The sequence below is a fragment of the Malurus melanocephalus genome, unplaced genomic scaffold (assembly GCF_030028575.1).
Source record: "Malurus melanocephalus ecotype Western Australia unplaced genomic scaffold, MMel_1.1 scaffold_113, whole genome shotgun sequence".
NCBI classification, from domain to species: Eukaryota; Metazoa; Chordata; class Aves; order Passeriformes; family Maluridae; genus Malurus; species Malurus melanocephalus.
Genome location: NW_026623345.1, coordinates 974,175 through 985,501, shown reverse-complemented (window position 1 = coordinate 985,501; position 11,327 = coordinate 974,175). Strand labels below are relative to the sequence as shown.

Below are 11,327 nucleotides of genomic sequence, written 5' to 3'. Positions count from 1 at the left end.
CTCCAATGCCTCCTACATGGCTTTGCTTTCCACTGATGCACGTGATCTTATCTCAACAGCATTACTCTGTTGCTGCCTTTTCCTCCAGTGTTGTTTTGCTTTTGTGTGTGGCCCTTTCCTCTGACAATCACTGAGAATCACGAGTTTCCAGCACAAGACCAGACCTCCTGCATCCATGCTCTGACTGTAGGCTCTGAGAGAAACTTCAGCTGAGCCCTTCCCAGGCAAACGGGAAGAGATGAGGAAGAAGAGAAGCAGGGAGGTAAAWGACAGCCCTGGAATCGAGCAGATATTGTTCACAGTGGAGTTTACAGTGGGCTGGGGGTGTCGGTGGCCCTGCTTCTTTTCAAGTTTGCCAGGGATGGCTGTGGTGGAGCCACGGTGGACTGCAGAGGGCACCAGGCATTGCAGTGAGGCTCAGGGCTGCCCTGTCACCCAYCCCACAGTAACAACGGGACTGCTCACTCTTCAGGGACTGCTCACCCTTCAGCTTTCACAGCTTCCTGCCAAGGCAAACCCCGACCGTGGCAGGATCCTTGCAGACCCCTTATCGCAGTGCCAATGTTTAAACACCCTATCTGTCTCGGGCTGTTTCCCTCCAACCTTTGCTGATTTTCCTAAGCAGCTTTATGTAACCAGCTGGGCTGGATTTCCATGACTATAGAGCAAAGGCTTATTGACCTTGTTTGTTGTTTTATGATAGAAAAGGAAGTTGGAAGAGCAGTATTTTCCTTTTCTTTTTTCAAATTACGTTTTATTTCTTTTTATTCCCAGCTCTCAGAAGAGGCTCAAGGAGCYCATGGGTGATGTCTGTTCTTATTACAACAAAAAATTATAATATCCAACCCAAGAAACAGAAGAAACTTGGGATAGTTAGCTGCAGTTTTTAATTTTGCTTTTGTATTTGCTTTTTATCAACTTATTTCATTTAAAAATGTGACAAGTCCCTAAATTATATCCATCAGGGTGTTTATGAAGAGATGATTTCAAGAGGATTCTCTATTGCAGTTATTCTTTCAAGACTCACCCTCTCAGACCTGCCAGCAGGGGTACAACGTGAAGTTCAGCAATATGGCAATAAAGAGTTACGGTTCATAAAACAACTTTCAGTCTGTAATGCTACATCTTCTGTGACTTCTTTTCTCCTGAAGTTTGATCTGTTATTAAGGGAACTGTGCCCCACAGCTGCCAAGCAGGCTGTATTGTGGACACAGGTATGTAAAATCTGGAGTCCATAATTTCTATCTTTTATATTTAAAAAAAGGAGTTTTGAGGGAGTAATGGTAAAAAAATTACAATAAGGACAGTGAGATGTTTCTAAATTACTTTTTATTGCTTGTCCTACACTGCAGCAATCAGCAGCACAGTGCTACATTGCATGGGCATTTAATGAAAGGGATAAGCTTCTCTCATCTTTGCATTTAAAATTATTTCAAAAAGGATTTTTCTAAATCTTTTGGAAGMAGAGACAAAAAAAAAGGGAGTGAAAATGTGAACTAGAGGGACTCTTGGTGAACCGGGAAGAACAGAGCTGCAAAATGCTTGCTTTCTGCACACCCCTTTGAGGAGGCTGGTGGCAAAAAATGTCACAACAGGGCTTTTATTCCCCTATCACAGCTCCAGAAGCTTGGAGGAGGGAGGGCCAGCTTGCCTGCCTATTTTCCCCTTGTTCTTCAGGTAGCAGGAAGTCATGGAACTGCTTGAACTCCAGCACTGTGGGAAAACTTAGCTGGAAGGTTAAACAGCCTGTTTGCATAGGAAGTGTCAGTCACTTGGCCTCTTCTAGAGGGTTGATGGCTCTCCTGAACTGAGTGAGGTCAGCCTTTCCCTGCTATGTACTTTATTCCCCTAGAAAGTAATTTGACAAGAGCACTATAAAAATTCTCTGACAAAAAATATGTTGTACATAAATACAGCTAAACACCCTCCCATATTTTTCAGGATTCCTACCAAGGTATTTTTTGTTTTAATGCAAAACCCCCCCTTCTGTCCCTGCTGCTCTGAGGCAGCAGGTATACCACTATAAAAAAATCACACCAGAGAGGAGAAACTCTGGCTGCCCATAGCAAAGCRAAAGATAACCAGCATTTCTGAGGGACAATACTATTTTTTTTTATGCCTGTGAGACTCTTTCCTAGAGGCTGACTGACTTGGTGGCTTTTGACTGTGGTGTTGGGATGGTGATGACAGTCAAGTAGGCAGAAGAACCCTTTGTCGGTGCTCAGAGCTGATTGCTTCTGCTGTATTTGCCAACAATTTTAACTTTGACAAATAGCTCCTCTTTTATGTCTGACAAATGTTCATCTTCAAAGAATAAGAACTACAAAAGCAAGAGTAAAGCTACTCCTCTAGGCTTCTCCATTGAAGAATAACCTTCTGCACTGCTCAAATATCTGCTAATGTGAACAAAACAAAAACTAGAGACAGCTGTAAGGCAGGAAACAAGCCTAGGTGGGTTAAGGAGGTTTTGCACCTAGCCAAGTTACAAGTGGCTCCTCTTAGGAAGGGAAAATATCTGACTTACTTAAAATAGTTATTGCCTCCCTTTGTAAGAGGGAAGCTGTGGCTCAATTTAAATATGAATCCAGACAAAGAAGTATAGGACAGGAGAATGGGTGTCACCTGTTCCTATTGAATCAGAAGGTGACCATCTCACAGGACTCCATAAATCTGTGTGACTGATCTGTGGCACAGGCAATGCTGGTCTGATCCTGATGTGACCAGCTGCACACAATACATAGCAGTTACACCTGTGAAGTGCTAACTCAAACTGAAAAAGTGCAAAACACAAATAATACARTCAGAAATAGTGATCTCTAGACTACTGGGGGGGGGGGGGAAGCGCCTTTTTTACATCTGCAAAAGTAAAATTAGAGAGAAGACAGAGTTGCTGTCTTATGTCTAGATATGAGAAAGACAGAAACACTATTTTAACTGGAATGTGAAGCTGGCAGAACAATGAACAACATGATTATGTTGGGATGTTGGAAGGGTTCCTGTAAAGTGTCAGAGCAAATACCCAAACTATTTGTGAAGGAGACAGAGCTGGGGAAAACGGGGCAGTGTGACTGTAGGAACAGGAGTTCCGATCCCAGGAATCTTCTCAGTCCTGTGTCCAATATCACTATCAGACTGACAGACAGCAGGTATGTGTTGAGGAGGCGATAATTCAGCTAAACGCAGACAAGAATAAATATTGCTCAAAGTACAGTATTTTTGCTGATCAGAATGATCATCTCAGCCTAAGACAGAGGCTTTCAGAGCACCTGAGCATCCTTCAGCTGGTGGATCAGCTGGGACAAATTGTGTGTCCATCAGGATGAGAGAAATGATTGTGCCTCTGTACCTGGCACTGGTGGGATAACACCTTCAGTCCTGCACCCAGTTCTGGGCCCCTTAGTTCAGGGGGAACATTGAGGTGCTGGARTGAATCCAGCTGGAGCTGGGAAAGGGTMTGGAGMACAAGTCTGAGGAGGAGAGGATGAGGGGTCTGGGAGTGTTTAGCCTGGAGAAAAGGAGGCTCAGGGAGCACCTTATCACTCTGATAGGAGCAATAATGCTCTGATAGTGAGCTGAAAGGAGTGTATAGACAGGTGGGGGTCAGTCTCTTCTCCCAGGCAGCCAGGAACAGAATGAGAGGACATAGTCTCAAGCTGTATGAGGGCAGGTTTAGGGTGGACATTTGGAGGAATTTCTTCACAGAAACACTGGAATAGGTTGCCCAGGGAGGTGTTTAATCAAAGACTGGATCTAGCACTTTGTGCCATGGTCTGGTTGGCAATGTGATGTCYAGCCATAGGCTGGACTTGATGATGTCAGAGGTCCTGCTCAACCTGATTTCATGATACTGTGACTCTGTGACACCTGCTTTGGGGAAAGCAGCAATAGTGACACTGTGCATGCTGGCTAGATGAGGGATCACTGGCAGACAGCATGAGTCCTAGCATCATGGTTAGATCTCAGGAAATTATCACTGTTGGGGTCTCTACTTCACACAGATCCTGCGTTGCTGGCTTTGCTGCTCACTACTTGGAAAAAGACCCAAACTACACATGTAGCACTGGGTGTAGCCTGTAGTACAATGCTACTGTATTGCTCAAGGACAACCTGCCCCTATATGAACAAGAAATGCCATATTTGGAATGCTTGGGATAATTGTAGAAAAAATGGTTCAGTTCTATCAAGTTTGGCATGAGCAGTTGAAAGACTTTTCTGCAGAGGAGCTGTAATTGAAAGATCAGTTCCCATGGAAGCTGCTCTCATGTAGAGGGCTTCTTCCCTGAGATGAAAGGATCCCCATTGCCTCTCCAGCCTTTTGAACATGCATTTGTAATCTAAAAGCTGGCAAATCTCTTTGTGCTGTTTTAAATGATTATGCGGTGACAGTGACCACACATCTCATCATCGCTAATGTATTTATAATCAAGAAACCCTTGACACCTCCTTCCTTAAAGAATKATCACCACTTCCATTTTGTGGGTGGAGAGCTAAAACACAAAAACTGGAGCCTTCCCAAGTGGTCATGCTACACAGGGAGGAAAGCTAAATGGCAGCAGAGAAGTCCTGAGCATGCTGAAAGGAAAGTCTCAGTACAGGGACTTCAGCACCATGGCAGAGGGTTGGACAGGACAGTTGGAGGAGCTCTGATTCAAGAGGCAATTAAAAGTAAGCCACTGGTTAATGTCTTAAATTCCCAGACCACTGTCACTTCCAAACACCACCAATCTTTAGGAAAGGATAAGATTGGGACACCAGAAAGAGGATGCCCCAAGTTGCAACCCAAAGCTTGGCTGCTTGTTTGGTAGGGATTGCTGCTCTCTCCACCTTGCTGTTTTACAGGTGCAGAGGTCTTGTCCATTCCCTGACCCTTATAATTTTTTGAGAATTTTTGAGCRTTAAAAGCAACATTCTGGTTCATGTTTAACTGAGAAGATTGCAGGCTGCTTCCCTGTACATTTCAGTGCACACCTGTGGTGTTTTTTAGCTAGTGCACTGACTATAGGCTGCAATCCAGTCCAGAGAACAGTGCAYTTCAAGATTTTATTGAAATGTCGCCTGCACACAGGTAAGACACCACACAGGATTATGAGAGAGATCCTGCTGTGCCATAGCAAATATTACATTTTATTAATAAAGAAGTAGATCAGAAATATCAGTGAAAGCCACTTCAGTGGCCTCTTATTTTACAGCCAAATAAATCTGAGGGCTGCCTCCCAATATCAGAATATCAATCAACTGCTTAGTTTATATTCAGCACTGAATTCCTGCCAAATGTCACAGGGTAAATTAAAAGCTTTTTTTCCTTATCTTTAGAGCTTAGCCCCAAAAACCAGGTCTGAGATGATTTTTTTTTGTCAGTTGCGTAACAGTAAAAAATGGTTTAACAGATCTAAACCCTTTCATTTAAAATAAAGCCCATGTGGGTTTGCTACATGCTAACTTTCAGCTTGAGCCATTCTCCTGTAACAAAATTCAAAATTCAAAATACAAAATTCAAAAATTGCAGAAGAACAAGAAGAGAAGAAGCAAACACAGTTTACTTAGACTGCAAATATAGCTACAGTATTGCTCTCTGAACAGGGAAACTACAGCAAATAGGCAGGTATAAAACAGCTGGCAAACTGCAGTGACTGAAGTATCACCCATTTATTACTTTCCTATTCAACAGCAGGTCAACCGAGACCAATGGCTGGGGTCTGAGTAGCCACAGAAAATTAACTCTTGCTCTGCAGGGAGTAAAAAAATTCGGATGTCACTTTGGAGATGACATTTTGCAGTAATGCCTCTGTTCTGAGTTTGCAGAGTACCATTTGCTGTTCAGGAGCGCAAATAGTCTCCATTTTTATGGAGGTCACTGCAGTGTGCTCACTGCACTGTGTTTTTCCTTGTTAATTCTGCAGAATTCTCCAAAATAAAAGTACACCGCTGATGTGGTGTGTTGCCTGTGCTACCAGAACATACTGTCAGCTGCAGAATTCAGACATGGTCTGCTACAGTAAGTTTTAGAGCCTTTAAATCCTTCTTCAAAATTTTTAGAAACAAAAAGATATCTGGAAAGATAATTCATGTTTAATAGCTTGAGGACAGCATGGACATAAAGGGCTTTTTCTCCCTCTTTCTATTGCAGCTTTTTATCACTAAACTGTTCTTGTATTTATGACAACAATGTCCAAGAGGAAGAGCTAGAAACAATAACACAGAGCCATGCACTGGGGAGTGTCACTTCAGCTGGGAAAACACAAGGAAGTTGATTTCAAAGAGCAAGAATAATTTAGAAGAAGGTAACTACCTTGYAAAAGTTTTGCAGCAGTGGCTTAATTCTTTCTCCAGCCTATCTGAGATGGAAAGGAGAGAAGGGATGGACAGATACGCCAAGTACAAATGATTACTTTTGATTAGACAAAGACTGGTTAAACACTTGCATCTAATTAGACCCCAGAACGGCAGGGAAATAATAATATCTGTCATAATCCCAGCGCTCACTGTTGCTGTTGGTGGTAAGAGACCTCATCTTAGCTACAAGACACTTACTTAATTGCCACACTGCTAATAACACATTACTACAATTTTAAAATGCATACGACATCATCTGCCCTTGATGAGATAATTTCCCTATTCTGATAGCATTTACAAGCTGTGGGCAAGATAGGGACTTGCTGTACCTGGTGCCGTGTGACGCAGTCTGTGACAATTACAGCCTCGAATGTTTTAATTTTTAAATTAGGACAGGCAGAGCAACGGGGCCCTGTAAAGGGAGGAGAGTAGTCATGATGAAATCGTGTGGKTGTGACAGAAATTAGCTTATGCACAGGTCAAGGGATTTTGTTTGCAACAAGGCAAAGAAGACAAAGGCAACAGGACACCTCAGAGACCCCTGAGCAAGCCTTCTGCTATCGAAATGCTCTGAGGCTCTGAAGAAATGCGAAGGAGTGATGGAGACCTGAAGAGGCCAGGGAGCTGGCACTCTACCCTTAGACACAAGGGAGATAAATAATAACAGGCTTTACMGAGCGAAACACTAACTTCTCTTCAATTTAACTGGAAAGGCAGTGTTGTGCCCAGTTCACAGGTGGGCAGGCTGGATGATGTACAGCCAAAGTGCACAGGTGGGTGTGCTAGAACCCTTACAGTCTGCTGCTGCTATAGCTGATGAACACATAGAGAAGCAAAGCAGAAATTTTGAGGGGTCTAGCAGCATTTCAGCAGCACTGAAGCCACTTCAGGGGCCAGAAGAGAATTTTTTCCCTGGTTGCTTCGGTGCTGGCACTTGCAGCTCCCTGCACTGACAGTTCCCATTCACACTGCTGAGTGGAAGTGTTCCCAGTCCCTTGGGTCTGCTTTTGGTAACACACTTCGAACACATTCTGGTTGTTTGCAGGAATATAATGGTTTATCCTTACAAGTGGCTCCTCTTTGTATCTCAGAGATWGTTATGTTTTTGACATTTCTCTTCACTGATGCAAACATAGGTGTAGGCAGCAAACATAAAGGCTGAAAAACACACTGTGCTGGACAGGGCAGAAATTAAATCTCCCCTGTCTAGGTGTGAATTTTGGGATGATTGGTTGGTTGGTCTTTGAAACACCCAACTAGGACTCTTGTCCTCCACACTCTGTGTAGACTTTGGAGTTGTTCTAAATGKTAATGGAATAGCAATCACATTATATGACATTTTGCTGTTGAGTTTCAATTTCAGAAATTATTTGCTGGATCTTCTGTTTGGAACTAGAAGAACATTCTGCAGTGTTATGGCTATTTATAGTTTGGGATGAAGCAGCACTAAAAGCAACAGAGATGGTCAGAGAAAACCGCTAGCATAGGGCTCAAGGGAAACCATTCGGGAGGTTTTTTCTGCAACAGGCAGCTGAGTGAGTCGCTCAAGCTGAAGATGAGGATGCAAAGAGTTTGGAGGGGTCTGAGATAGACTAGACAAGTAGGGAGACAAAGTGGGTACTACCAACCACACAAACACATCAGGTTCTGGAAACCCTCAGAACCTGTTGCCTTTTGTAGATAGAAGGATACTGAGGGAGGACTTCAGGACACAGTAATCACAAAAGCTTGTCTTGCTTGTCCCTAAGTGTTGGCTTATGACTTTTTCTGCGTGGGGGATACAGAGGGCTGTTGCCGTGCATCAGCTGAGATTCTTTATCATCTGTTGAGCTCCTTCATCAGCAGTYGAGCTTCTTCATCAGCAGTGAGATGGTGAAGGGMCTTGAGSGGAAGAYGTATGAGGAATGGCTGAGGGCACTTGGCTTGTTCATCCWGCAAGAGACTGAGGGGAGACCTCACARCAGTCTGTATATTCCTCACAACGGTGAGCAGAAGGGCAGGCACTGATCTATTTTCTCCGGTGAGCAGTGACAGGAATTGAAGGAATGGTCTGAAGCTGTGCTAGGGGAGGTTTTGGCTGGGTTTTAAGATAAAGTTCTTTGCGGGGAGAGCGGCTGTGGACTGGAACAAACTACCCAGGAAGTGGCCACAGCACAGAGCCTGGCGGCGTTCAWGAAGCGCTTGAACAATGCCCCCATGCACSTGGTSGGATTTTTGGATTGTCCTRTGCAGGGCCARTAGCTGKACTCRATGATCCCYATGGGTCCCTTTCAACTCAACACATTCCACGATTCTTACGCTAGCAAACCAGAACCTGCCCGAGCCCAGAACAGGTATGAAACTCTCCTGCGAAAACACATGCAGGGCGTTCCTCCTCTAGCGAGTTCCCTCCACCTTTCGGGAGTSAAACAAAAGCCTGAGAAAACAGGCGAAGCAGCGAAAGCCCGCACGGAGCGCAGCCCGCCCGCCCGGCCGCGAGCGCTCCCTCACGCGTCGCTCGTCACTCGGCCCAGCCCCGGCGGGACGGCCCCGCCCCGGCTGAGGCGCCGCCGCCGCCCGGTGTCCGCGGGGCGGCATGAGGAGAGCCGGGGGCGGCTGCCGGGGCCGCCATGTCGCTGCTTTGCGTGCGAGGTGAGCGGGGCGGCGGCGGCGGAGCGGGGGGGACACGCCTGGGCAGGGTTTGGCTTTGTCCTGGCTCAAGTGGGTTTCAGCCTGCCGGCAGCGGGGACGGGCGTGCCGGTGCCTCCCGGCGGAGCTCGGGCCGGGCCGCCCGGGCCGCCACCTGCACCCCTGGGCGGGAGGTGCCTCATGGCGAGGGAACAGGTGCAGGGTCCAGGAGCGGCGGTGGCGGTGCCGGCCGGGGAGCCCCGGGAGCCGTGAGGAGCCGTAGCTGACTTTGGGAGTTGGCTCGGACACGAGTTGAATCGCTGCCGCCCAGTGAGCGGCGCGGGCAGGAAGCAGGCTGCTGTCACTCCGTATACTCTCGCCTTAGAGCATGCATTGTTATTTCAGATGCATTCCTAATTACCTCCTCATCCTGCTATCGAGCYTCGTCCACTTGCTGAACAGGTTGTGGGAAGGCGGCACGTTCTCTGCGCAGTGGATTATAGTGCCGTCTCCGGTTTCCCATTTCTTGCTGCCTTGTGCCAGAAAATAATGATAAAGAAATCCCTGGGGGAAACCATCTGCCAGGGCGCACGCTACTGGGACGTGTCTCCCTGCACTGAACGCCGTGGTCACAGGGCGTCCCCGAGCGCCAGCCGTGCCCTGCGGCTTAAAAGTGTAGTTTTAATGTTCTCAGCTCYTTTGCCAGGTATGATAAAAAAACTGGCACTGCTGACAGTTCAGCTCTTCTTTCACACACGCAGGTTTATTTGACAACAGCTCCTTATGCGGCTGTTTGCCACCTTTTTGAGTCAAAATCCCTGTGTCGGTGGTGTTAAGAAACCCAACAGAGCATCTTGAGATGCTTTATTTTGGGGAGCGTGCTGTTTTTGGGGAGTGTTTCTGAATTAAGTTTCAGCCCTTTTATTGAACATTTATTGTGTTTAAGGGCTTAGGAGAGGCACACAAGTGCAAAGTTTATCTTAAAAATGCTTTTTGTRTACTTCTGTGTAAAATGCGAAGCGCAGAGTTGTCTAGCCCATTTTGAAGGTTTTGTCAAAATCTCTTCATTGAAGTGGAGTCTTACTAGCCAAAGAATGCTTATATGTGTTACAGTTATYTTATTATTCTTTTTGGTGGTTCATCCTCAAAATGTTTTCAGAGCGTCCTTTAAGGAAATGTGGTTTTGATACCACTTGAAGCTGATTGTGTTAAAAATAYGTTTACACACCATTCACAAAGAACAGTGAAAGAACATGAACTGGATGAYGGAGTTGCAGAAAGTGTCTTCGCTTTACCGGGTGTTTATTCTTGATCTGTAGAGTTTTTGCGACAAAAGTAATTCAGGAACCTGGAATTATACGCTCTCATGTTTGGTTTTTTCTTTGGTTGTGTGTAAAGAGCTAAAGAAGAAACTTGAGGTGGTTGGTGTCTGTGTGTTAAGAATTACTGTGAAAATTCTATCTTCCGCTTCCATCTGCTGTGTGAAGACAGTACAAAACACCAGTGTTCATTTAAATGGATGATACTAGCAACTTTATTATCAGATTGCAGAATGTAGTCAATTTACTAAATGTCAAGAAACATGTTTTCTGARATAGGCCTGACTGAAAGGATGAGCTGATGAGATCTCACAAGTAGCAACCATCAAATGTGAAATGGAAGTATGTTGAGGTAGAGCAGTCTGAAAAACAAAACAGGTACCAGAAGCTGAGATAAAACAGCGGGGGCGAGGAGGAGAAGCCTTTATTAATTATTGCGTCTTTAACATAGCCTAACAATTGGGACTTTTCTTGGTTTTTTTTACCTTTTCACAGAAATGAACTAACCTTGTTGAGACAGCGGTGACCTTAATAAGAAGGTTGAAAAAGCTGTTTTTTTTCTTCATTAGAAGTGGTACACATGTAAGACTGTATAGTAGTGTGGAGTTGGATGGTGTAGAGCTCAGACTAACAAAGAAAGACAACAAAACCCCCATAGAATAAATGTAGGTGATTGGGACACCTAATAGCATTTGGATTGCAGTTTTACAGATAAAGGAAGATGTGGAAAAAGGCCTAAATGTCAGCGTCACAAGAAGCCTGGCAGTCAGAAGGATAGTGTTTTAATTTATTGATTTATTTTCCACCCCCCTTGAATTACGCACATTAATAGTGTTTTAATGAATCCCTAATCTAAAACAGTGTTCACCAAATATGTCTGAGTGTTGCCTTTGTTCTTGAAAGACCAGCTAGCATACATGGCTTCTTGGTCGCGTGTTAAGTGCTACATTWCTTTTACCTTTTCTTCTTGGGGAACAAATGATTTTTTTTTTGTATGCATTTTTTGTCTTTTTTCCCCCCCCTTTGTTTGTTTGTTTATTTGTTGTTCATTTGTTGTTATTTTGTTAC

General features: G+C 44.8%; 1 protein-coding gene across 2 annotated transcripts in view; it reads left to right on the top strand.

Annotated features, from left to right (window-relative positions):
• The first annotated feature begins 8,861 nt into the window (after positions 1 to 8,861).
• Positions 8,862 to 11,327, top strand: part of UNC13B (unc-13 homolog B) — a 207,211-nt gene continuing 204,745 nt past the window's right edge. For both annotated transcript variants that reach the window (XM_057369600.1, XM_057369599.1), the window contains exon 1: positions 8,862 to 8,964. In XM_057369600.1, coding sequence (XP_057225583.1) covers positions 8,943 to 8,964 — 22 coding nt within the window. In that variant the 5' untranslated portion in view covers positions 8,862 to 8,942. The remainder of the gene's footprint in view (positions 8,965 to 11,327) is intronic.